At 41.9% G+C, this 24,473-nt stretch overlaps 1 protein-coding gene across 1 annotated transcript in view; it reads right to left on the bottom strand.

Moving 5' to 3' along the window:
• Positions 1-24,473, bottom strand: part of MAP2K6 (mitogen-activated protein kinase kinase 6) — a 77,835-nt gene that overhangs the window by 13,890 nt on the left and 39,472 nt on the right. Inside the window, exons 5-10 of the mRNA XM_077328348.1 lie at positions 21,974-22,093; positions 13,999-14,115; positions 12,504-12,555; positions 9,973-10,100; positions 9,689-9,766; positions 3,339-3,478 (exon numbers count right to left, since the gene is read on the bottom strand). Coding sequence (XP_077184463.1) covers positions 3,339-3,478; positions 9,689-9,766; positions 9,973-10,100; positions 12,504-12,555; positions 13,999-14,115; positions 21,974-22,093 — 635 coding nt within the window. The remainder of the gene's footprint in view (positions 1-3,338; positions 3,479-9,688; positions 9,767-9,972; positions 10,101-12,503; positions 12,556-13,998; positions 14,116-21,973; positions 22,094-24,473) is intronic.

Raw genomic sequence — 24,473 nt, forward strand, 5'->3', positions numbered from 1 at the left:
GACCAGAACCAGTTTGGTGTAGTGGTTAGGAGTGCGGACTTCTAATTCTGCACCCCTCCACATGCAACCAGCTGGGTGACCTTGGGCTCACCAAAGCACTGATAAAGCTGTTCTGACCAAGCAGTAATATCAGGGCTCTCTTGGCCTCACCCACCTCACAGGGTGTCTGTTGTGGGGAGAGGAAAGGGAAGGCGATTATAAGCCGCTTTGAGACTCCTTCGGGTAGAGAAAAGCAGCATACAAGAACCAACTCTTCTTCTTCTTTGTCGAAGAGTCCCAATCACGCAGACAATCCTCAGGCTCCCAACTGCTATATTTCCTTTTGATGACAATCTTTTTCTTCAATTTATTCTCACCAAAGGCCTACCATATTTACTCCACAAAGTACTGGAATTGAAATCAAACAGGTCCCAGTTTACAGGTTCAGTCTTAATGTATATAGTTTGTGGGATAGCTCCATGTTAAACTTATGTCCTCTCTTCTCTACCCCGGCAACTGCCCAGACACTGAACAAGACATCTTTCCACAGAGAAAAAAGGCTTAGAACTCTGACACACTGCCTGGCTTCCCCTTTAGACAGCCAGCATGACAGTGCTTGAAAGTTACAGGAAACATTCGTTCCTTCAGGAAAGTTCACCCAGACACACACACACGTCTAAGCACAGGAAGAAGACAGTGGAAGTAGAGCTAGCTGACGCATATACATGTACCTTGCCAAATTTTCTCAAGGGTTTTTGCCTCATCAAAACAATGAAGTTACTTCCACAGCAAGGGTCATGGTCATACTCTCAGCAGCTGCAGGTGAATATATGCTAACTAGTTAAGCATTCTGACAAAGAAACTTCTGAACTGAAATCATTCTCACCATACTTTTGATATGTATCTACAATCCTGCTACTTTAAAATATCTGAGGGGAGAAGGCAATTATTGTCCCTGAGAGCCGGCCCATCAACCAATCCTGCAGAGGTTTTAACCCCACTATGAGGCAAAACAAGCATTTTTACCAGCCTCCACTCTTGTTATAACCCTCAATGGTCTCTGCTTGACAGTAATAATAATAGCACGTAGCACCTTTAAGACCAATAAAGATTTATTCAAGGTGTGAGCTTTCGAGTGCAGGCACTCTTCCTCAGACTATGAACTTCCTCTGCTTCAGAAGAAGAGTGCTTGCACTCAAAAGCTCACACCTTGAATAAAGCTTTGTGGGTCTTAAAGGTGCAACAGGACTCTGATTTTGTTGTGCTACTTCAGACCAACACAGCTACCCATTTGAATAATAGCAAGCGTTAGCAAAAAATCACCACTAGGTGCCACCACTACTCCCAAAAGGAAATGATACATAAATTTTCTTTTTGCCACATGAACATTAAAAACACTTCAGTGACTCTTAATAGATCTTCTCCTGTAAACCAGGGCTGCATCTGTCTTCACTCTAATCCATGGGGAGCCCTTCAAAATGCAAAAAAAAAAAGTTCTTTAAATGCAACAAGAGAGAAAACCAAGCTCTGCATCCTTTTAAAGTGAACTCTGGGGACATGTAATCTAGAAACAACAGGGTTTTATGGCAGCACAATGCAGCTGCAGTGCCAAAAGGGGAGAACTATATAACAATTGGCCTGCAAGGACTCAGATCAAAGGTGCTCACGAATATTCCAGCCCTATTAAGTTGATACAAGACAGAAAACAATGCAAGGGAAAAAGCATCGTAAAATCATAGAATCATAGAATTGGAAGGGACCTCATGGGTCATCTAGCCCAACCCTCTGCACTACGCAGGACACTCACAAACCTATTGCTCATCCAATGTAACCTGCCACCCCCTTAAGAAAGGAAAAAGATCTGGGTAACTACTGACCCATCAGCTTGACATCTGTACCTGGCAAAATTTTGGAACAAATCATCAAACAGTCAGCCCTTGAGCATATACACCAATATACGATGAGGGAGACTTCTTGGCACTAGCAAGTACAAAAAGGATCTAGGAATCTCAGTAGACCATAAATTGAACATGAGTCAACAGTGTGACTCGGTGGCAAAAAAAGCAAATGGGATTTTGGGCTGTATCAAATGGAGCATCGTATCCAGGTCACAGGAGGTGATGGTACCGCTGTACTCTGCTCTGGGTCAGCCTCACTTGGAGTACTGTGTTCAGTTTTTGGCACCACAGTTGAAGAGGGATACAGACAAACTGGAGCGTGTCCATAGGAAGGTAACAAAGATGGTGAGGGGTTTGGTGACCAAGGTTTATGAGGAAAGTTTGGGGGAGCTTGGTCTGTTTAGCCTGGAGAGGAGATGACTAAGAGGGGATCTAATAACCATCTTCAAGTATTTAAAAAGCTGCCATATAGAGGATAGAGCAGAGTAGTTCTCTCTTGCCCCAGAGGGAAAGACCAGAACCAGTGGGATGAAATTAATACAAAAGAAATTCCAACTAAATATCCGGAAGAAGTTCCTGACAGTTAGAGCAGTTTCTCAGTACAACAGGCTTCCTCGGGAGTTTGTAGGTTTTCTATGTTTGGAAATTTTTAAATAGAGGCTGGCTAGCCATCTGATGGAGAGGCTGATTCTGTGAAGGTTCAAGGGGGTGGCAGGGTACAGTGGATGAGCAATAGAGTTGTGAGTGTCCTGCACAGTACAGGGGGTTGGACTAGATGACCCAGGAGATCCCTTCCAACTCTGTTATTCTATAATTCTAAGCATCTTCCCAGTATTAATCAAGAGATGAAATTTGGGGAAAGGGGGGAGGAAAGAATTGTTTCCATTAGCAAATGGCATATACAACTGTGAAGTATAGCAGTTTAGCCAGCCAGGTAAAAGACTATCCAGGTTCAAATCTTACTGAACTCACTAGGTGGCCTTCGATAAGCTACTCTCTCACCTGTTTTCCTCACAGCATTCTTGTAAGGCTTACAACATAGTAACATACATGTAATGTTTTCCACACTCAAAGGTTGTATAATGATACTATATAGGATTGCCCTGAGCCGCAAGGGGAGGACAGCATATAAATATAATGAATAAATAAATAAATCATCTTCCTTCTAAGGAAATGAGCCTTTCCAAGGAAAAGTTTGAGAATTATTGCCAAGGATTCACACACATGAAAGAAATAAAAAGCTGTCATGCCCAAGTGCCGTCTTAATTCCAAGTAAGCCATTTAAGAGCTAATCTGCCGGTCTTTCCCACACAGAAAACGTGATTTGTAGACTGCTTAGAAAATCTTGCTTTCTATGATCTAGGCTTAAGTTAATAAGAGCAAACAATATGAAGTGGGATCAAAACTCACGGCAGAAATTTGGAGGGGAGACTATAAAGGGATTTCCCAAGGCTGGCTTACCACTGTGAGGTAAAATCAACAAACTCCGATGAGAACTTGTCTGCTGGGAGCTGTGGCGATGGCTCCTCTACCACTTGCTTGAGCTGCTGGAATGGCGTCCCCCAAGAATCATATGGAAACCGCAAGATTGCCAGCTCAGTCTAGATGGGGAAGGGGGAAGAAATGGAGACACAAAGACAATTATTTTTAAAAAACAACACTTTCCAGGATGCCACTTAGTCTTCAAAATTTTAGCTTATGCTGCCATCTGTGGGCAGTCCCTACAATCACACCCAATATCAGTTATGCCAATAAAGGTGTCTTGAATCATGTAGACCAGGGGTAGTCAACCTGTGCTCCTCCAGATGTCCATGGACTACAATTCCCATGAACCCCTGCCAGCAAACGCTCATGGGAATTGTAGTCCATGAACATCTGGAGGACCACAGGTTGACTACCCCTGATGTAGACTCTTTCCCCCTTCACATCTTCTTGGAAACTGTGGGCTCAGAAGGTGCCTCTGAGAAATGGCTTGCACACGCCCATGCCAGGAGGTCTTTGGAAATATTAAAGCAGTAACATGTAAGGCCTGTTCTACTTTTTAGTGCCATGTACCCACAGCATCCCTGAAAAGTGAAGAGTACCATGGCTCTCTCCATCTCAGCCATCAAGTCATTGCAACAATTCTGCTGCCAACAGAAACTTTATATTTGATGCCCTACTGCAGGCATGGTGCAAGCCAAGTGAGTACAGAGATAAAGCATTGCCACAGCATGCTATGTTTCTTCTAGTTTGAACACACATAGCTACCCTGATTTCTTCTCATCCTTTTGAACCATTAATAGGTGACATCAACATTCACATTTGACTATACTGGAAAATGGCGGCTGACTGTTATTATCTCTCCCCCCCCTTTGCACGACTATTCAACAGGTATTGGAACCTTGCTCTAAATTTACAAACTAGATCAACCCTAGCACAACCAAACCTGCAACTTTAGTGGGTAGGGCACCACTATACCAATTCTGAGGCACTTAAAAATCAATAATTTCCAACTAAATGCAGGAAGGGGGGGTTACCTTCACAAGAATTTGATTTACTAGTGGTTGAAAGAAATGAGGGGGGAGGAATTCTACACTTTGACAATGAGTTCAGAACACAAGAAAACAGTACCTAAAACAGATTTATAGGGAACAAAACAACCTGCTCAGCCTTAATCTTTTTTAAAAAGTGTCACACTGTTTCAAAACCAGCCAGTGATTCCAGAAATGACAAAAATAACTGTTCCTTTGAAGTGTATTGTATATAACAGTGGCTTACAGTACATTCTAAGTAATCCTTTCCACAGTATTTCTCACAAGAACATTGGGAGTTCTTTAGATGGGAAGATTGGTAATAAGACACAGCTTCCCTGATAAGACAGCTTAGGCATTACTTATGATTATCCCAGGTACCAGGAGAAAACACCATGCCTATTCTCATGTACATTTCCAACTCACATGGTGAGACAATAGGGGCTGAACAGGCCAGGCTTGTTCCCCACATGAATATACCTAGAAGCCTTCCCCCATCCTAAGAATCCTCAGCAATTCACAGGGTGCCCTGAAGCTAGAAAGTCAGAAAACCACTTATATATCTTTAAAATGATCCTTAACTGTGACATCTACTACCCTTCCTTCTCTCTCTCAAACACACAATTCTTCATGTCCTACTATACCTATCTGGACATTTTATCACCCCACCCTTCTGATGGGCAGTTCTCTATGACTACCACAATTTTATGAGGATTATTCACAGTACATTGGACTCAAGAGGAAAAAATCCAGATAAAGTACTATAATCAGAAGCAGGTGTCTAATGGAGGCAACAAGAAACACCAGTTCCATCCATCACCATTTCTGACCATCCAAAATTCTAAGGCCTACATGATCAATGAGACTAGTGAAGGAATACATGAATTAACTGACCTGTTAGTGATACAGCTTCTTTTCCTTTTTATTGACTGGTCTGCATTTTAAGCTGGACAAATTCTGAACTTTTAACAGTCTTTCCATTCTGAAAGCTTTAGATCTTTGCTGGCCTATTCAAGGACTACAATTAAAGGAGATCTGGATTGGGAAATTGGGCCATAGGCAACAAAATGAATAAATAGGGGAAGTGTAAAGTATTACTTACATTTTGGGTAATAATAATGTGATACATAAATATAAGATTGGGGATACCTGGCTTGATAGGGACTTGGTGGACAATAAGCTGAATATGAACCAACAGCGCAATATGGCAGTTAAGAAGGCTAAAGTAATATTAGGCTACATTGCCAAGAACATAGAATCTAGCACAAGGCAAGTTATAAAACTGCTCTATTCCGCATTGGTTAGACTTCATTTGGAATATTATGTCCAGTTCTGGGTGCATGGTTCAAGCAGGATATTGATATGTTGGAATAAGTTCAGAGAAGTGTGACTAGGATGGCTGAGGGATTGGAATCTATCAGATGTTTCAGAACGGCTGCCCAAATTCCTCAAATCTACGGATCGCTACCCATTTGTGATGGTCCATGTGGGAACGAATGACATGTCCCCGAATACCATCGCTCCTATTAAAAAAGACTATCAAGAGCTGGGGAGGAAGCTCAAGCAAATGGGGGCACAAGTGGTATTCTCTTCAATCTTGCCTGTCAAGGGAAGAGGAATGTGTCGGGAGAGGAAGATAATGGAGGTGAATCAGTGGCTGCGTAGTTGGTGCCGGCAGGAGAAATTTGGTTTCTGGGACCATGGGATAGGCAGTCTTGAGGAAGGCCTACTAGCACCTGATGGACTGCACTTATCAAAACTGGGGAAGAATGTATTTGGCAGGAACCTGGGGAGATTCATCAGGAGAGCTTTAAACTAAAGCCACTAGGAGAAGGAGACAATCAACATAGGGAGTGTAAGGAAGGAGAACGATCGGGGGCAGCCCAACCGGCAAGGCCAGCTCATAGGGAACCAAAAGTAAAAGGATTTAGATGTCTTTATACTAACGCCCGAAGCATGGGCAATAAAAAGGAAGAGCTGGAACTTCTCATGCTGATGGAAAGGTATGATCTAGTAGGCATCACAGAAACTTGGTGGAATGATTCTCATGACTGGAATGTAATGGTGGATGGATATGAACTGTTCAGAAAAAACAGAATAGATCGAAGAGGTGGAGGAGTGGCACTGTATGTGAGGAAAGGGCTTACCTGTCAGGAAATTCTAGTGAAGGAGAGCATATCTACAGTGGAAAGCATCTGGGTGAAAATAAGCGAGGGGAAAACAAACAGTGTGGTGGTTGGCGTCTGCTACCGACCGCCTGATCAACGAGAGGATGTGGATGCTGCACTTTGTGAGCAGCTTAAGAAAATATCCAAGCGGCAGGACCTTGTCATCATGGGGGACTTCAATTTCCCAGATGTGTGCTGGGAAACAAACTCTGCAAAGCGTCCTCAGTCATGCAACTTTCTGAACTGCCTGGCTGACAATTTCATTTATCAAATGGTAGATGAACCCACAAGAGGTTCAGCCATACTGGCCTTAATATTGACCAACAGGCAAGAGTTGGTGGATGAGGTGAAGGAGGTGGGGACCCTAGGGGGAAGTGACCATGTCCTCATAGAATACCTTTTGAGATGGGGAGCCAAGGAAGCTTGTAGCCAGACACGGATGTTGGATTTTCGTAGGGCAAACTTTAATAAACTCAGAGACATGATGAGTATCATACCATGGACGAGAATGCTGGAAGGGAAGGGAGCATGTGAAGGGTGGGCACTACTCAAACAAGAGCTATTGCATGCTCAATCAATGACTATTCCAGAAATACGAAAACACTGCAGGAGCTCTAAGAAGCCTATTTGGATGAAAAGAGAACTTCAAGAGGAACTAAGAAAGAAAAGGAAAATGTTCAGGAAATGGAGGGAAGGACAGAGCTCTAAAGAAGAGTACCTACAGGTTACTAGGCACTGTAGATCAATCATCAGAAAGGCCAAAGCTGAGAGTGAGCTAAGATTAGCCAGGGAAGCCCATTGTAACAAGATTTTTCAGTGATGTGAGGAGCAAACGTAAAGTAGAGGAGGCAATAGGCCCACTGTTGGGTGCGGATGGACAAACTCTAACGGAAGATGCAGAGAAAGCAGAAAGGCTTAGTGCCTATTTTACATCTGTTTTTTCCCACAGGTCAAAGTGTTTAGGCACATCTAGAGATGGCCGTAGCCAAAGGATAGTGTCTGGGTGGCAGGTAACATGGATAGAGAGGTTGTCGAGAGGCATTTAGCTGCACTGGATGAGTTCAAATCCCCTGGTCTGGATGAAATGCACCCGAGAGTACTCAAAGAACTTTCCAGAGAACTTGCACAGCCCTTGTCCATCATCTTCAGAACCTCTTTAAGGACTGGAGATGTCCCGGAGGACTGGAAGAGAGCAAACGTTATACCGATCTTCAAAAAAGGGAGGAAGGATGACCCGGGAAACTACAGACCAGTGAGTCTGACCTCTGTTGTGGGGAAGATAATGGAGCAGATATTAAAGGGAGCGATCTGCAAACATCTGGAGGACAATTTGGTGATCCAAGGAAGTCAGCATGGATTTGTCTCCAACAGGTCCTGCCAGACCAACCTAGTTTCCTTTTTTGACCAAGTAACAGGTTTGCTGGATCGGGGAAATTCGGTTGATGTCATTTACTTGGATTTTAGTAAAGCTTTTGACAAGGTTCCCCATGATGTTCTGATGGATAAGTTGAAGAACTGCAATCTGGATTTTCAGATAGTTAGGTGGATAGAGAATTGGTTAGAGAACCGCACTCAAAGAGTTGTTGTCAATGGGGTTTCATCAGACTGGAGAGAGGTGAGTAGTGGGGTACCTCAGGGCTCGGTGCTCGGCCTGGTACTTTTTAACATATTTATTAATGATCTAGATGAGGGGGTGGAGGGACTACTCATCAGGTTTGCAGATGACACCAAATTGGGGGGACTGGCAAATACTCCGGAAGATAGAGACAGAGTTCAACGAGATCTGAACACAATGGAAAAATGGGCAAATGAGAACAAGATGCAATTTAATAAAGATAAGTGTAAAGTTCTGCATCTGGGTCAGAAAAATGAAAAGCATGCCTACTGGATAGGGGATACGCTTCTAGGTAACACTGTGTGTGAACAAGACCTTGGGGTACTTGTGGATTGTAAACTAAACATGAGCAGGCAGTGTGATGCAGCGGTAAAAAAGGCAAATGCCATTTTGGGCTGTATCAACAGAGGCATCACATCAAAATCACAAGATGTCATAGTCCCATTGTATACCGCACTGGTCAGACCACACCTGGAGTACTGTGTGCAGTTCTGGAGGCCTCACTTCAAGAAGGACGTAGATAAAATTTAAAGGGTACAGAGGAGAGCGATGAAGATGATCTGGGGCCAAGGGACCAAGCCCTATGAAGATAGGTTGAGGGACTTGGGAATGTTCAGCCTGGAGAAAAGAAGGTTGAGAGGGGACATGATAGCCCTCTTTAAGTATTTGAAAGATTGTCACTTGGAGGAGGGCAGGATGCTGTTTCTGTTGGCTGCAGAGAAGAGGACACACAGTAATGGGTTTAAACTTCAAATACAACTATATAGGCTAGATATCAGGAAAAAAATTTTCACAGTCAGAGTAGTTCAGCAGTGGAATAGGCTGCCTAAGGAGGTGGTGAGCTCCCCCACACTGGCAGTCTTCAAGCAAAGGTTGGATACACACTTTTCTTGGATGCTTTAGGATGCTTAGGGCTAATCCTGCGTTGAGCAGGGGGTTGGACTAGATGGCCTGTATGGCCCCTTCCAACTCTATGATTCTATGATTCTATGCCTTACAAGGAAAGGTTGAGAGAATTGGATATGTGTAGCTTGGAGAAGAGAAGGACATAAGATAATGACAAGAGATAATGAGATAGCTGTGTTTAGCTATAAAAAAGGTAAACATGCTTACTGTAGCTTTAGAGACTAGGAGCAATGGATTCAGACAATAGGAAAGGAGGGTCCACTTAAATATTTAAAAGCATTTTCTGATGGTGATGACTGTTTGTAGACGGAATATGCTGTCTCAGAAGGTACTGGAGTCTCCTTTGTTGGAAGTTTTTAGGAGGGGACTGAATAAGCACCTGTCAGGAATATGTGATTTTTAAGTCCCTGAGAAGGTGGGGGTGCTGGACTGGATGGCCCTTTGTGCTCTCTTCCAGGTCCGTGTGATTCTGGCTTAAATGGTTTATCAATATCAGTTAGGTCTGGACTACAAAATACTTTCAACCAGCAGAGTGATTTAGAACAGAAATATTCCTAGTTAACCAACAGATGTAGTTATTAGGCCTTTGTAAAAGTAACATAATAATACCATTGTAATTCCCAGGCTCCAAATATCAGATTTGACGCTGTACCCCTTTTGGTTAAATTCTGGGTTGATTCTTTCAGGCTGGGGGAGAGAAAGATAAACAAAATTTTGAATTTCCAGGAAATTATAACAACAGGGAATAAGCTATGCATGAAATAAGGCTAGGGCTAAAAGCAAGGATCAAAGACCCAGTCTCAAAATTATCAGCCTCTTAAATGTACAGAATTAGGCAGTACAGATTTGAGCACTCGAATAAGACTGCATGGAAGATGTTCCAAGACACTTACTGCCATGTAAGGTTTGCAGCCAGCATCCATTGTTTTAGCCACAGAGTCAACGAGGTAACCACTAATTCCAAAGTCACACATTTTCACCTGTCCCAGTGTATTGATCAGTACATTGGATGGTTTTACATCTGCAAGGTAGAACACACAGACACTGATTACAAATAAGCTGTTTGCAATGGCAGAAATGGAAGAATTATACATATAGTGCAACACCTAGTCAAAGCTTTGTTATAATTACTGCTAAAGGTCAATAGACGCAATTCCCAGGATTCCAGAGACTTGCAATTTTCTTGCTCTTATAGGATCAAGGTTGCCACTTATTCCAATCCAAATTGCTATAGAATTCAGCTTGAAGAAAATTCTGGTTCCCGCATAAACCGCAGCCAAGAAATCAGGAGCCAGCTTCAGGAATGAACCCTTCCATGAGTCCCTCCTCTGCCTGGCTCAAGTTGTCCTGCCCCTGCTTAAACTGTACTTAAGTATCTCTCTGATTAACAGGAGACATGAGTGATTCATTTAAGAGACAAGGTTCAGATCCTGGGTAAGACAAAGCATTGGTTTAGGGAAAGGAGGGGCTGCAAAAAGAGTGCATACTCTTGAGGCTACCTCTTGATTTTTAACTTGTTGGAAGTTATTTGGGACTGAGTGCAACTACTTCACTGCTATAAAGGTATAGTTATCATGAACAGTATTTGGTAACACTAACTTTTATTGTAAGAGCAAGTTTGCAAAATATGTCCACATTTAAAATGAAAACCTATGGAAATCAATACAACAGCTTCTTATTTTGCTGGCTAGAATAATAGTACCACCATGATGATCAACACTCTAATTAAATCCATTGTCTGGACTCACATCTCCAAGGCCAGACTGGGCCCTGAGTATGGCGGGGAGAAGCCAGCAGAAGGACAAGAGAACAGAGGTTGGCAGCGAAGAACCCCACCAACAGGATGCAGCCTGAAAACAGCCCACCAAGATGACCGGCCCCAAAGTCGAACCACTCACCAAGGGGCCAATTGGGCCCAAGTGGCCCTGCAGTCCAGGGCAGGCCCAACACACCAGGTCCCTCCTGGATTATTGAGAATCTGGTGCCAAGCCCAGGGAACCAGGAAGTGGCTGTGCAAGGAGTGCTGATGGCGTTGCAGAAGACAGCAGCATCTAAGAGAGCGAGCGGCTCGCCTCTCAGCCAAGGGCAGGGTGAAAGTGAGCTAGAGCCAAAGTGAAAAGCAACTGGTGGATGTATCTAAGACAGGTAGCTGGAGCATTGGCAACCAGCCCAGGAATCAGGAAAGGGGATTCAGCTGGGTGAGGGGAGTGGCCTGGTCCCAGGAGCCACACAGACAACAAATCACCAGTGCCGGGAATGTCCGCAGAGAGGGGGCACTCGACATACATAATTGATTATCATAATGTACTTATGTGGGGTTGACTTTGAAAATGATCCAGAGATTGCTCTTGGTCAAAAATGCAGCAGCTAGACTATTCTCAGGGGTGGGATACAAAGATAATGTGCTGAAACACCTGTCCTGGCTGCAAATCTGTTTCTGGGCACAATACAAAGTGCTGATTCTTACCTTTAAGGGTACCTCCTTCCATACAATCCAGCCCATCAACTAAGATTCTCCTCATCTGCCCTATATAACCCTGTCTTCAGAGAGGAGGCAGGTAGTAACCAAAGAGAAGGCTTTTTCACTAGTGGCATCTTATCTGTAGAATATCCTTCCACATTAGACTCCACTGGTGCTTACCCTAGTCTCACTGTTTTTTTTTCACTCAGACTTTGAATTTAGAAGCCGATTTTTTTAAATGATTCTGTTTTTAGCCTGAGAAATGTTTAAGATCCATTTTAAGTTGCTTCATGTTTTATGTTGTTTTGTGTTCTTGCTGTTTGGAAATCCTGGTTTTCAATAACAGTCATGATGCTTTATGTTGTTATTGTGTTTTATTTTGTAAACTGCCCCAGGCAGGTTCCCTGGAAATGTAGCACAGAAATTTCTCAGATGAATGGCAAATTATAGCAATCCAACAGTTTTTCCATACATCTTCTTAAGAGCAAAAATGCTTCACATAAATAAATCCCTTCAGTAAACTTTAGAATCTATTCCTAATGTACCCAATCACAGATTTGGGTATGGGACAGCTAATGCAGGGATCCTCTGGTACCATTCTACTGATGCAGTGGCATCTCCTCCAAAATGCCTTTTCCTTTTTCAGGAGGATGGGGCAATTCCTGCCAATTCTTCTTTCCTGCTGCACAGACTCCCAATTTGCCCCATATGCTCTCTGAGTCCACTGACTTGTCAACAAGCATGATCTCAGAGGTCAAAGAAGACTGTACTGAGACCAACACCATGAATTGTGCCCAGAAAACAGGTATAGAAACCCAAGAACTGGTATAGTATCTGGCTGGTTGAACACAGGACAAAAACCACATTTGTGTGATTCTGCAGCTAATCAAATGCAGGTCTGAAAACAGTATTCTTCCACTACTTGCAATAATTATTAGAACATGCAACAGCATCCATACTTACCACGGTGAATTACAGAGAGCTTACTATGTAGATGTTCTAGTGCTTTTACAATCTGAAAACAGAACAAATTTATTATTACATTTCTAATCTGACCTTCTCCAAAAAGTGAACTGTAACTAGCCGAAGCAATAGGATCACACTGATGTCTCTGGCACCCAGGCCACAAGTTCATACTTCTTTAAACACTAAGCTGGTGTACAGACTGTCGTAACTTTGACATTTTGGCAATTAACAGGCGAGAGAGTGCTAAACCTGAAGTCTGGCAGAAAGAGGATGTTCCATGATTCATAGTCGCTTCAACAACCCTTAAAGGCATGTTCAACATAGGACTGATCCCAATAACCTGTCAGGATCAGGGTGTATGCAACTTCTTGCATCTCCATTTAAAATCTTTTGATGGCTACATTCCAAGGAATCATATAATTCCAGGCCTCTTGTACCCCTGGGATGTTTCATATACACTGGTACTCAAGCTGCTCTCCCAAACAGTCCTTCTCCTTTGTAGTCAAGAATCAGATGATGCATGATGCAGAAGAACCACAATAAATAATTCTTTGCATAATTTCTTTCTTACTGAATCTCCCCAAACTCACCACTCTCTAACATAATTTCCATAAGACTCTTCACCACCATCACAGTCATTAAAGTCTGTTATTTTCGAGGCATGTACACAGGAACAAAAAATGGTATTGTTTCAGATTTGGCCAAAATTGATTCAGGCAGAGTTTGAAACACCTGAACTGCCCTTCACTGGTTCAGATTCAGCCAAATCTGAAGCGGTTTAAATTGTTTCACGGTGCACATGCTTCTCCCTGTCTGCTTTCTTAGGCAGTGGAGAGCATCTCCGCTGCCTGAGAATGCAGGGGAAGGCATTTAAAGGGTGTGCCAGAGCACTGATCATGACGCATGAGCTGCTTTGGAACTGCCTGAGAAAGTGGGGGGAGGCATGTAAAGGGTGCACCAAGCAGCTAATGTGTCATAATCTTCTGCTTGGCGGGCCCTTTAAATGCCTCCACCACAGCCTTCTCTGGCAATGGAGAGCGCCGATAATTCCAGAGAAGACTTGCAGGGGAGGCATTTAAAGGATCTGTCAAGCAAATTATCATGACACATCTTTTTCCTACTGACCCTTCCTTTAAACTGGCCGGATCACGATACAGTCACCACCAGTTCAGCCCATTTAAAGTGCAGGGATGGACAACTGGGCTCAGATAGGTTTGAAAAGTACAAAAATTAGCATTGACCCGGGTACGTTTCAGCTTATCTGAACTGAATCACCCTTCCCTATAGTTTTTCTCACATTCCAGGTTACTCTAAGGAAATATAGCTCATTAATAAACAAACCTCTAATGAGAAGCAGGTGCTGTTCCTTCATCATCTACGTTTGAATTTTTGTGTAGTAATACCTAATTTATAAATCTGGGCTAAACTAATCTCTGCAAAGGTGGGGAAGGGTGCTAAATTCCTCTGGAAAAGGATCAGAAGAAAGACTCACTGAGACAGCTATTTTTCCTAGGATGTCTTCGGGAATTGTTAAGCCTTTGTCTAATACTTGTTTGTAGAATTTGTCCAGGGACGTGTCCATCAGTTCCATACAGATCCACACATCTCCCTAGAGAAATACAAGATTACCAACATAAATGAATTGCTACCACTACCATCCTTTCCATCGAGAGCATGACAATGTTTCCCGCTTTCTGAAATTTCATGCTTAACTATGTTGCTATCCGATATTATAACATATTAACATTCTCAAAGGATGAGGAGTGAGACTTATTGCATGCTATTTTCTTGTTCAAATTCCAGCCTAGAGTACAGCTTTATTTTTATGTTTGTGGCCTCCAGCGCATAATTACTGTATTTCCCTAAAAGTTGCCAGCAAACCTTTGCCACTCTCCACCATATGCATACCCCTCCCTTCTAGCTTGAATGAATGTACAACAAGCATAACACTGTGAGTCCCATCCCTTGTGAGACAAGCACAAAGCACGGGGAGCAATATCCATGTTTTGTGTCTCTAGATGGCTTTTGCAGTGATATCAACTTTTAAAGAAACCTTTATGGGAGAAATCAAGGAGTACAGAGGTGTCAACAGGATGAAAGCAAATAGGCCATACCAGGCTAGAAGACAAAGACACCACCTCTCCCTGTATTGTCTTTTACATGGTTTGGAATTACTGACCACTAACACAATTTAGACATTAAGTGTCCTGTGACAGCATGAAACCTCCAATTCAAACTTTCCAATTGTCCCAAAGTTCCTGCTGCATATATGATTTAGCATCACTGTAATTCTGAATTATAATTCAGTCCAAAACTTCCCTTCCCGCTGCTCTTCCCCAGTAATTTAATCAGTTGTATCATTTTATCCTGATAAGTTGCCAGAGTTGCAATTATTTATCCTCTGTTGCAATGGTATCCTATAGATCTAAAACAGTATAACTAGCCTGGCTTCAGAGATTTGTGTGTGATCCTGGTTCACTGAGACAGCTAGAAATTGGCTAGAAATTGGACTGCAGTTCAGGCTTCCAACACACTGGATCCTTTCTACTTCCATCCAGATTTCTACATAGACTGGGACAATTACGTTCTTTGCTCCCCATCCTGACCAATCTCCTCCCCCCCCCCAGCCCGCACTTCGCTCCCTTCTGCTTCTTAGGTCTCATATCTGGGGACTGAATCCCTCTGGCCCAGCTGATTCCACTTGTCCTCTGTCCTATTTCCCCATTTTCCCACATTTTCCTCTTTACCTTAAAAAGCAATTCATGCTTCAAATATGATTAATTTTATTGTTGTTGCTGCTGTTATATTGTTAGTTTGGATAAAGAATGTGCTATTTATCTATGGTTTGATTATGTATTTATCACAACATGCTTAGGATAAGTCTCCGCCCCACCCCACACACACTCTATTGTACCAAATCCCTCAATAAACTTTAAAAATAAATCTTTTTATCTGTTTCTGTCATCTTGTTCCCTGCTGAAATTCACTATTCACAGCCCCTTCTTTAGGTAAAAGATCCCAGTTCTGCATTCCTTGCACAAAAAATACATGCTAATTCCCCATATCAGTCTGAATGCATATTAACATATTTATGGGGGTGTGGTAACAAAGGTTCCCGGCCACTTCTGACTACAGGGGGGAAACTATCAGGGCCCATAGCCTTAAGGAAGCGTTTGCTTTCTCACAGATTTACTGGTCTTAAGTAAATGCTGTCTTCCCCCTTGCCCAAACCTCTACATTGTATAAAACAAGAGTAAGATGTTCAATATCTACAGTTAGGAGGAGACGGGATAAAAATTTAACTTTAGAAGCTATAGAAAAAAGGAGGCAGGAAGAAGTGAATTGCTTTGTTTCAGCAACATCCAAAACTCCTGGTACTGTAAACCTCTTCTCTAAGCTGGAGGTACTGTAAACCTCTTCTCTAAGCATAAATCAACCTTTATGCTTTATTTTGCCTATAACCCTTTTTTTGCATATATAAGTTTTTACAAAACAAAGAAAAGATGGGAAAGGGCCACAGAAATGAAAAAGGGGGTTGCATATCAGCTACATATATATTTTTTAAAATTATATAACACAGGGTATATAAAATAAAAAAACATTTCTATTCAAAATTCCCTTCATCCCAATTTTGAAAACAGTATCCATAAAATACAGTAATACTTATGGCCAATGGGGGTACATTTATATTCAACATTTTAAATTTCAAATTCCATAACAGATTTGTTTTATATCTATACTATTGGTTGACTGATTTTACGTTTAATACATAGTCTGTATTGTTATATATTTTTGCTACTTCTACCTACTCAGTGCAGCTTTTAACAAACAATTTTGAAGGACAGCAGAAATCACTGGTTTGATGAGGATTGTAACCTACACAAATTCTTAAGAAATCATAGGCTACAATCATTTGCAGCATTCAGCATGCTATTCCTTATTACATTGATGATTTCTCCAGCGTAGGCAGAAGTATAACCATCTACACAAAACACTAAGAAGAAAGAAGTCTGTAATAAAGAACGGTCAAATATCCCTTGCTAAGAAAACGTATCTTACAGACTCCTGGCATGAACCTCTAACTCTCTAGTGCAGGGGTAGTCAAACTGCGGCTCTCCAGATGTCCATGGACTACAATTCCCAGGAGCCTCTGCCAGCGTTCTCTGGCAGGGGCTCCTGGGAATTCTAGTCCATGGACATCTGGAGGGCCACAGTTTGACTACCCCTGCTCTAGTGGATCCTGTATGCCCAATTCCCCCCCCCCCCACACACACACACATATCCACCTCACTAACATGAAACAGCATTACAAAAAAAGTCTTTACTACAGCTAGGGATAAAATTGAAACCCCACTTAATCTAATAATTTCAACATTTCTAAGCTGGCCAGACATTTCAAAAACAGAAGTAGTTAGTCTACTAAAATCTTTAAAACCTGAGAAAACACCAGGTTGTGATTATAGTTCCCCTGAATAACTGAAACATGACCAAGACTGGTGGGCTTTCTTCCTAGAACTATTATTTACCGAGGTAAATCAGACTGGAGAAATACCTTATAGTTGGAAATTAGCAATTATATTTCCATTTTTCAAAAAAGGAACAAAAAATGATCCAGGTACCACCCTACAAGCTTACACTCCGTTATAGACAAGCTTCAAGCAAGTTATTTAGCCAGCAGGCTAAAAGCATGGATGGAGGATTCAAGTATCCTAAAACAATGTTTTAGAGGGAAAAAAGATTCCTGCTTGCATCATTGCAACCATTTCCACACTGGAGCTTCATACCGGGTTGCAGGCTAGTTTGAGTCAGGTCAGGTTGCCCCACCACTTCCTGCTCCCGCACAGGGGGGCATTTGGTCCAGGTATGTGTTCCTGCATGGGAGCCGGGGAAGCGAAGTTACCAGTGCGGAAACAGCCTGCTTCATGTTATATTTCCTAGCAAATAAATATACAAAAGGTTCAAGCAGTGTACTTTACTCTTCGCTTATAGATATCAGTGGTGTATGTGATCTCTTGTTAGACACTGAAAAAAACTTTTTAACATGGGTGTGCCTGGCAGATTGCTGGCATTTATTAGTAATCTATATTCTGAAAATATTCTCCAGATTTATATATCAGGTAGTTCCACCCTCTTGAACACGATCAGGATAAGAAGAGATGTTAGGTAGGGCTTCATCTTGGCCTCACATAAATTTAATATATATAATGATTTCATCCAAGCCAGGACTATAGATCCTTTTCTCAGTCTGTACCTTATTTAGCTTACACAATCTATCTTTATTAGCCCATACTCTTTCAGACTTAGTGAAAATATAAACAAGATTTATGATTTCTGTATTAAAGAATTTAGAAATAAACTTCAATAAAAGAACAGTACTAATCCAATCTAAGTCCAAACTTTAAAAGGATATGTTCTTTAGTGCATGGAAGTTCAGTAGAGATAGAGAACTTTCTGACCTGCCTGGCTGACAATTTCATTTATCAAATGGTAGATGAACCCACAAGAGGTTCAGCCATACTGGACTTAATACTGACCAACAGGCAAGAGTTGGTGGATGAGGTGAAGGAGGTGGGGGACCCTAGGGAGAAGTGACCATGTCCTCATAGAATTCCTTTTGAGATGGGGAGCCAAGGAAGCTTGTAGCCAGACGCGGATGTTGGATTTTCGTAGGGCAAACTTTAATAAACTCAGAGACATGATGAGTGTCATACCATGGATGAGAATGCTGGAAGGGAAGGGAGCATGTGAAGGGTAGGCGCTACTCAAACAAGAGCTATTGCATGCTCAATCAATGACTATCACAGAAAGACGAAAACACTGCAGGAGTTCTAAGAAGCCTATTTGGATGAACAGAGAACTTCAAGAGTTACTAAGAAAGAAAAGGAAAATGTTCAGGAAATGGAGGGAAGGACAGAGCTCTAAAGAAGAGTACCTACAGGTTACTAGGCACTGTAGATCAATCATCAGAAAGGCCAAAGCTGAGAGTGAGCTAAGATTGGCCAGGGAAGCCCATTGTAACAAGAAAAGATTTTTCAGTTATGTGAGGAGCAAACGTAAAGGAGGCAATAGGCCCACTGTTGGGTGCGGATGGACAAACTCTAACAGAGGATTCAGAGAAAGCAGAAAGGCTTAGTGCCTATTTTACATCTGTTTTTTCCCCACAGGTCAAAGTGTTTAGGCACATCTAGAGATGGCCGTAGCCAAAGGATAGTGTCTGGGTGGCAGGTTAACATGGATAGAGAGGTTGTCGAGAGGCATTTAGCTGCACTGGATGAGTTCAAATCCCCTGGTCCTGATGAAATGCACCCGAGAGTACTCAAGGAATTTTCCAGAGAACTTGCACAGCCCTTGTCCATCATCTTCGGAACCTCTTTAAAGACTGGAGATGTCCCGGAGAACTGGAAAAGAGCAAACGTTATTCCGATCTTCAAAAAAGGGAGGAAGGATGACCCAGGAAACTACAGACCAGTGAGTCTGACCTCTGTTGTGGGGAAGATAATGGAGCAGATATTAAAGGGAGCGATCTGCAAACATCTGGAGGACAATTTGGTGATCCAAGGAAGTCAGCATGGATTTGTCTCCAACAGGTCCTGCCAGACCAACCTAGTTTCCTTTTTTGACCAAGTAACAGGTTTGCTGGATCGGGGAAATTCGGTTGATGTCATTTACTTGGATTTTAGTAAAGCTTTTGACAAGGTTCCCCATGATGTTCTGATGGATAAATTGAAGGACTGCAATCTGGATTTTCAGATAGTTAGGTGGATAGGGAATTGGTTAGAGAACCGCACTCAAAGAATTGTTGTCAATGGTGTTTCATCAGACTGGAGAGAGGTGAGTAGCGGGGTACCTCAGGGCTCGGTGCTCGGCCCGGTACTTTTTAACATATTTATTAATGATCTAGATGAGGGGGTGGAGGGACTACTCATCAAGTTTGCAGATGACACCAAATTGGGAGGACTGGCAAATACTCCGGAAGATAGAGACAGAGTTCAACGAGATCTGAACACAATGGAAAAATGGGCAAATGAGAACAATATGCAATTTAATAAAGATAAGTGTAAAGTTCTGCATCTGGGTCAGAAAAATGAAAAGCATGCCAACTGGATGGGGGATACGCTTGTAGGTAGCACTGTGTGTGAACGAGACCTTGGGGTACTTGTGGACTGTAAACTAAACATGAGCAGGCAGTGTGATGCAGCGGTAAAAAAGGCAAATGCCATTTTGGGCTGTATCAACAGAGGCATCACATCAAAATCACAAGATGTCATAGTCCCATTGTATACGGCACTGGTCAGACCACACCTGGAGTACTGTGTGCAGTTCTGGAGGCCTCACTTCAAGAAGGACGTCGATAAAATTGAAAGGGTACAGAGGAGAGCGACGAAGATGATCTGGGGCCATGGGACCAAGCCCTATGAAGATAGATTGAGGGACTTGGGAATGTTCAGCCTGGAGAAAAGGAGGTTGAGAGAGGACATGATAGCCCTCTTTAAGTATTTGAAAGGTTGTCACTTGGAGGAGGGCAGGATGCTGTTTCTGCTGGCTGCAGAGGAGAGGACACGCAGTAATGGGTTTAAACTTCAAGTACAACGATATAGGCTAGATATCAGGAAAAAAATTTCACAGTCAGAGTAGTTCAGCAGTGGAATAGGCTGCCTAAGGAGATGGTGAGCTCCCCCTCACTGGAAGTCTTCAAGCAAAGGTTGGATACACACTTTTCTTGGATGCTTTAGGATGCTTAGGGCTAATCCTGCGTTGAGCAGGGGGTTGGACTAGATGGCCTGTATGGCCCCTTCGAACTCTATGATTCTATGTTTCTATGATTCTATGATAGTAAGAAATTTAAGGAACCCCCAAGTTATATTGACACAAAATCTCTATTGGGATTTGCATATCCATATGTTAATGCAGAAGTTAAATTCCTTTATTTTCTTTAAAAATAATATTTTATTGTAAAGGAGGGCAATTTATTCCAGCACTTATGGCCCTTTGTCAAATATGCTGCTCCAGGATGGCAATACTGGTCATATTGAATATCTTCATTTTCTTCAAGTCAAATTCTTTAGAAACCTGTAGGGTATTTCACAATAATCTCCTTCTCCCTGTGATTAGAGCTGGGGCTTCCAAACTTATGGGTTCCCCTTTTGGCACTGTTATTAGCTCTAATTTTGTTTCAGATGTGCATTTCAGATACCTCTATGTCTCCCTGGAGTAGGAATTTAGACTAAAACTTTCCCTCTCAATAGAGCAACTTGAAGCTGCAAGGAACAATACTATGAACTGAAAAGTTTCAAAATAAGATCTTTTAAGATTGCTCATTGGCACTCAAATATGCAAGTTGTAAATGTGCTCCACTCATCTTCCAGATACCCTTTAGTGGTAATTTTTCCTTGCCAGATTAGTTTCACTGGTTAGAAATGCATAAGTTTAGAAAGCTTATTTAATGGCAAAATGTAACGCTTTAGACTCTGCTGAAATGCAATGGAAATTTAATTGAATTCTTGTATAGGAACCCAAATGCTCTTATTATCCAGATCAAGTAGAGTCCCTAGTTCATATTGCATTAGTTTGTCTCCAAAACAATGCTACATGAAACAAATGTATTGCTCCTGGGATAAAACAGCTAATAACAATTTCTGAGAAGTGGACACTGTCTATCTGCTAGCAAGAAGGTTGGCAAACAGCGTGAGAGATATTTAAATTTTACTGTGTCAAGAGGGAGCTGATATTTTCTCTTCATTTTTATGAGAAATTGTGGATGAATAGCTAATGGCTGTTAAATCTAGAGAAAGGAAATTGGGCTCAAGCATATGCTACCCCTCCCCCAATCTACATTGTGCAAAACAAACCTAGGGCATTCAACATCTATTTTATGGCATGAAATATCAATGGGGGGTGGGGGAAACAGCCCTGAATTTTGACAGTGAAACTTTCCTACTTTCTGGAACGTGGTTCTTTTGTCTAGGACAGCATATGAAACCTCCCCTAGACAAAAGAAGAAAACAATAGGCAATATTGGGGAGGTGAGAAGGGACGAAGAAAATCATTTACAGGGTGCTACGCATGTCAGAGTACCCCCTCAGTAATAAAATATACTCAAGGGACAAGGAGGACAATCTACCTTTTCAAAAATACTGCAACTGTTTAACTGCTTATGTTACAATAAGGAAATTAACAGGTCTCAAAACTATTAAAAACCTATGGTTTTCTGTGCCTGTGGTGAGCAAGAAAGAAAGGCATTTTCACTAGTGCTCTGTGGTACCCCTCAGTCTTTTTATTTCAAAACTTGTCCAAGTTCGGGTTCACATTTACACCACCGCACTGATATATATACCATCAGTACAATCTTTAAGCAGGTTTACCTCAGAAGTAAGTCCCACTGTGTTCAGTGGGGCTTACTTTCAGGGAAGTGAATCTACGACTGCAGCCCAAGTTTGAAGGATACCCAGGACCCACAGATATGGTACCTCTCGAAATAATGCACCGTAGAATGTGACAGTGAAGTGACAGTCTACTGTCCTCATGGAAACGTCTAGGTCCATCAACAGCCTCTTCTGCTCCTGGCTGTTCACAGTTGCCCGGATTCGCTGGAAGACAGACCTGTCGTTAATTTTCACACCTCTGCTTAAAAGCCATGATTTCATCCCAGATCACAGAAGCTACAAGAATGTGACTCAGCTGATTTTACCAAGTAAGATTGCACCACCTGCATCTTCTTGACCAACCTAATAGTTAAAGCAGGAAGTCTCAAACCAGGGGTCAATTTCAAGAGCTGAAAGTTTCTGGTAACAGCCACAGAAGTTTAAGCCAGCAGAGAGAGTAATTTGGAAATCCCTGGCTCTTGAGAGGCAGTCTCTTCTGACAAACTTGAGTTTTGTGGCACAGAGCATTAAGGTTGCAATCCTAGGCAAACTTACCTGCAGTATGCCTTACTTTTGAGTAACTAGGAACAGGCTTACACTTCAAGTGGCTCATAAAAGGCATCCAAAAATCAGAGGCCGCATTTGATGATTTAAGCCTTTTTATGCCTCTGTGAAATGAGGATAATAATGCTTACCTACCTCACAGGCGTAATTTATGTCTGGGAAGCACTGTGAGATCCTCGGATGTGAGGTGCTATAGAAGGGCAAAGGATGATGGTTATTACAGAAGTGCTTTCTTTACCTCTTTCTCTTTTTCCTCTCTCTGTTCTGCCATCATTACCCAGGCTATGATGGCAGAACATTTTGTGCCGAGTAATTACTAAAAGAGGTCAACGTTCAGTACTGCAAACTTCTGCTTTAATCCAGCAGCTATTTGCAACATCTCAAGTGTACAGCAAGAACTTTCCCATTCACTCTCTAGGGTGGCTGTGTGCATATGTTTGTGCTTATGTATACTTCTACTGCATTCATACAGAGGTCCTCAACACTGAGTTGAACAGGAAGACGCTTGATCAGTGTTGGGCTATGTGTCAAAGGCACTGGAAGCTAGTACGCTGTACTAAAATTTGAACAGCTGGACAGGTGAGTAGATGGGAAGACAGTCGGTAACAGCTTCCTGCTTGGAGTCTGAGCACTCTTACTACTTTTATCAAAGGGATTAAGTGTGACATTAAGTGTCTCAAAGTACTTTTTATTCCTGAAAACTAATTAAATCAAGGCAGTAAACAAGACCTACAATATTTGTTTCAAAAATGAATAGAATAAGGAGCTAGACTGCCTATTTTGCTAAAGCAAAGTTTATACCTGCTCTCTTCATGGAACTTAAGACTTATTCAGCTTATTATTAGTTGTTGTTCTTTTTTCTGGGTTTTTTTAAACAAACATTATTTAAAGAAATCAAAGGAATTTTGCAGTTGGTTATATTATATGAAGATATGACAGCATGCCGCTGGTCCCAAAGGTTCATTTTTAGAAATCAAACGTACAAACTAATGATCATTTAACCAGAGGTAGTTGAACTGTGGCCCTCCAGATGCCCATGGACCACAATTCCCATGAGCCCCTGCTAGCGAATGCTGTCAGGGGCTCATGGGAATTGCAGTCCATGGACATCTGGAAGGCTGCAGTCTGACTACCCCTGGAAGACTGCAGTGGAACAACACTGGTATAAGCACAGTATTTCTCAAGAAGCGGAAATAAGAAAAGGTTTCAAATAAACCGTTTTCTGTTTTGGACTGGCAGAGTTCAAAATGAAAATACTGTACGCCTGAATATGATTTTTGTTGTGCTAGACGTACATTAAAATAATCCTGTATAACACCAAATGTTTATTAACAGGAGGGTTTGGGGGGGACAAATCACTGCAAGGGGATCTTTATGGGAACTAATGAAATACACGCTTGGTATATAAGATCAGAAGCATCAACCAACCATAAGAAATCAAAGAAACCTGGATTATATGAGGGGCGGCTAACATGAAAATAAAGCAGGCAACACTATTTCTAAAAGTGCTTGTTAATATCAAGCTATTTACATTTCCTATCAAGTCTTTTGTCCATAATACCCACAATTCTTCATATTAACTTGTTCACCATTCAATTCATATAAAGAGAGAGTGAGGGAAACACAGTCAGGTGTTGTTACATGAATAATGCTGACTGCATACAAAGGTCATATAATAACAAATCACAATTGGTAGCAAATAAGAAAACACAGAGAATGAAACTTCTCTCAGAATATATCTTGGGTTCATGCCTGAAGGCAGAGTGCAAAGATTAAGAAAAACTATCAAACTACCTAGAAAAAAACATACCAACAGGGTATATTGAAATGCTCATATGCATATCCCATCTCTTACTGTCCTGGCCTTGCATGAACATAATTAACAGCAGATCATAAACAGCCAATTCATCATAAGTTAATAAGCCCAGTACATAAATGTTAGGAAAGGCGCTGCTCACCCATTTGGAAATTATAATCAGAGTCAATACATATTTTGCAAAGTCCAAAATGATCCAGTTAATATCATTCAAATCCTTTTAAC

This window comes from Paroedura picta, chromosome 3, assembly GCF_049243985.1.
Source record: "Paroedura picta isolate Pp20150507F chromosome 3, Ppicta_v3.0, whole genome shotgun sequence".
NCBI classification, from domain to species: domain Eukaryota; kingdom Metazoa; phylum Chordata; class Lepidosauria; order Squamata; family Gekkonidae; genus Paroedura; species Paroedura picta.